At 54.3% G+C, this 1,389-nt stretch overlaps 1 protein-coding gene across 1 annotated transcript in view; it reads right to left on the bottom strand.

Annotated features, from left to right (window-relative positions):
- The window catches only part of MRPL52 (mitochondrial ribosomal protein L52), a 3,761-nt gene extending 2,643 nt beyond the window's left edge, over positions 1-1,118 (bottom strand). Inside the window, exon 1 of the mRNA XM_015850934.1 lies at positions 985-1,118. Within this exon, the coding sequence (XP_015706420.1) occupies positions 985-1,012 (28 nt within the window). The 5' untranslated portion in view covers positions 1,013-1,118. The remainder of the gene's footprint in view (positions 1-984) is intronic.
- Positions 1,119-1,389: the final 271 nt, after the last annotated feature.

The raw sequence follows: 1,389 nt of genomic DNA on the forward strand, positions 1-1,389 counted from the left end.
CATAGGGACCCATAGAGACACATAGGGACCCATAGGGACACATAGAGACACATTGGGACCCATAGAGACACATAGAGACCCATAGAGACCCATATGGACCCATAGAGACCCATAGAGACCCATAGGGACCCATAGAGACCCATAGGGACGCATAGGGACGCATAGGGACACACAGAGACCCATAGAGACCCATAGGGACCCATAGGGACCCATAGAGACCCATAGAAACCCCATAGAGACCCATAGAGACCCCATAGAAACCCCATAGAGACCCATAGAGACCCCATAGAGACCCATAGGGACCCCATATCCCCCACAGACATGTCATAGAGCCCCATAGACACCCCATAGGGCCCCATAGACACCCCATAGAGCCTTATACACACCCCATAGTGCCCCATAGAGCCCCATAAACATCCCATATCCCCCCATAAAGCTCCATATCCCCCCATAGAGCCCCATAGACACCCCATAGAGACCCATAACACCCCATAGTGCCCCATAGAGCCCCATAGACACCCCATAGAGACCCATAACACCCCATAGTGCCGCATAGAGCCCCACTGACACACCATAGAGCCTCACAGACACCCCATATCCCCCCATAGAGCCCCATAGACCCACATAGAGACCAATAGGGACCCATAGAGACCCATAGAGACCCATAGGGACCCATAGAGACCCATAGAGATCCATAGAGACAGACAGGGACCCATAGAGAATCATTGGGACCCCATAGACCCCATAGAGACCCATAGGAACCCAAAGGAACCATAGGGACCCCATATAGACACATAGAGGGACATTGGGACCCATAGAGCCCTATAGAAACCCCATATACCCCCATAGAGCCCCATAGACACCCTATACCGCCCCATAGAGACCCCATAGCTCCCCATATCCCCCTATAGACACCCCATAACCGCCTATAGACACCCCATATCCCCCTATAGAGCCCCATATCCCCCCCATATCCCCCATTACCGATCCGCAGCGCTCGGCGAGCCGCCATCTTGCCCCCTGCGGAACTTCCGGTCGCGCGCGAGACGTCACTTCCGCTTTACAGCCCACTTCCGCCGACACCCTCATCCTTGTTTTCTTGCAACCAGCGGAAGTTGACGCCATGACACCGGAAGTGCCGCTAGGGCACTGTGTTGTCTTTATTCTGGTAGCCGCCATTTTGTCTTACGGAAACCGGAAACGGCTCTTTGGCAGGACCGGAAGTAAACGTCCGACTGACATGGGAGGTCCTCCAACCTACCATAGAGTCCCCTAAACTACCATAGAGAACCCAGAAGTCCTCCAACCCATCATGGAGGTCCTCCAACCTACCATAGAGACCCCCAAACCACCAGAGACCTCGGAAGTCCTCCAACCCACCGTAGAGGT

The sequence above is a fragment of the Coturnix japonica genome, unplaced genomic scaffold (genome assembly GCF_001577835.2).
Source record: "Coturnix japonica isolate 7356 unplaced genomic scaffold, Coturnix japonica 2.1 chrUnrandom593, whole genome shotgun sequence".
NCBI classification, from domain to species: Eukaryota; Metazoa; Chordata; class Aves; order Galliformes; family Phasianidae; genus Coturnix; species Coturnix japonica.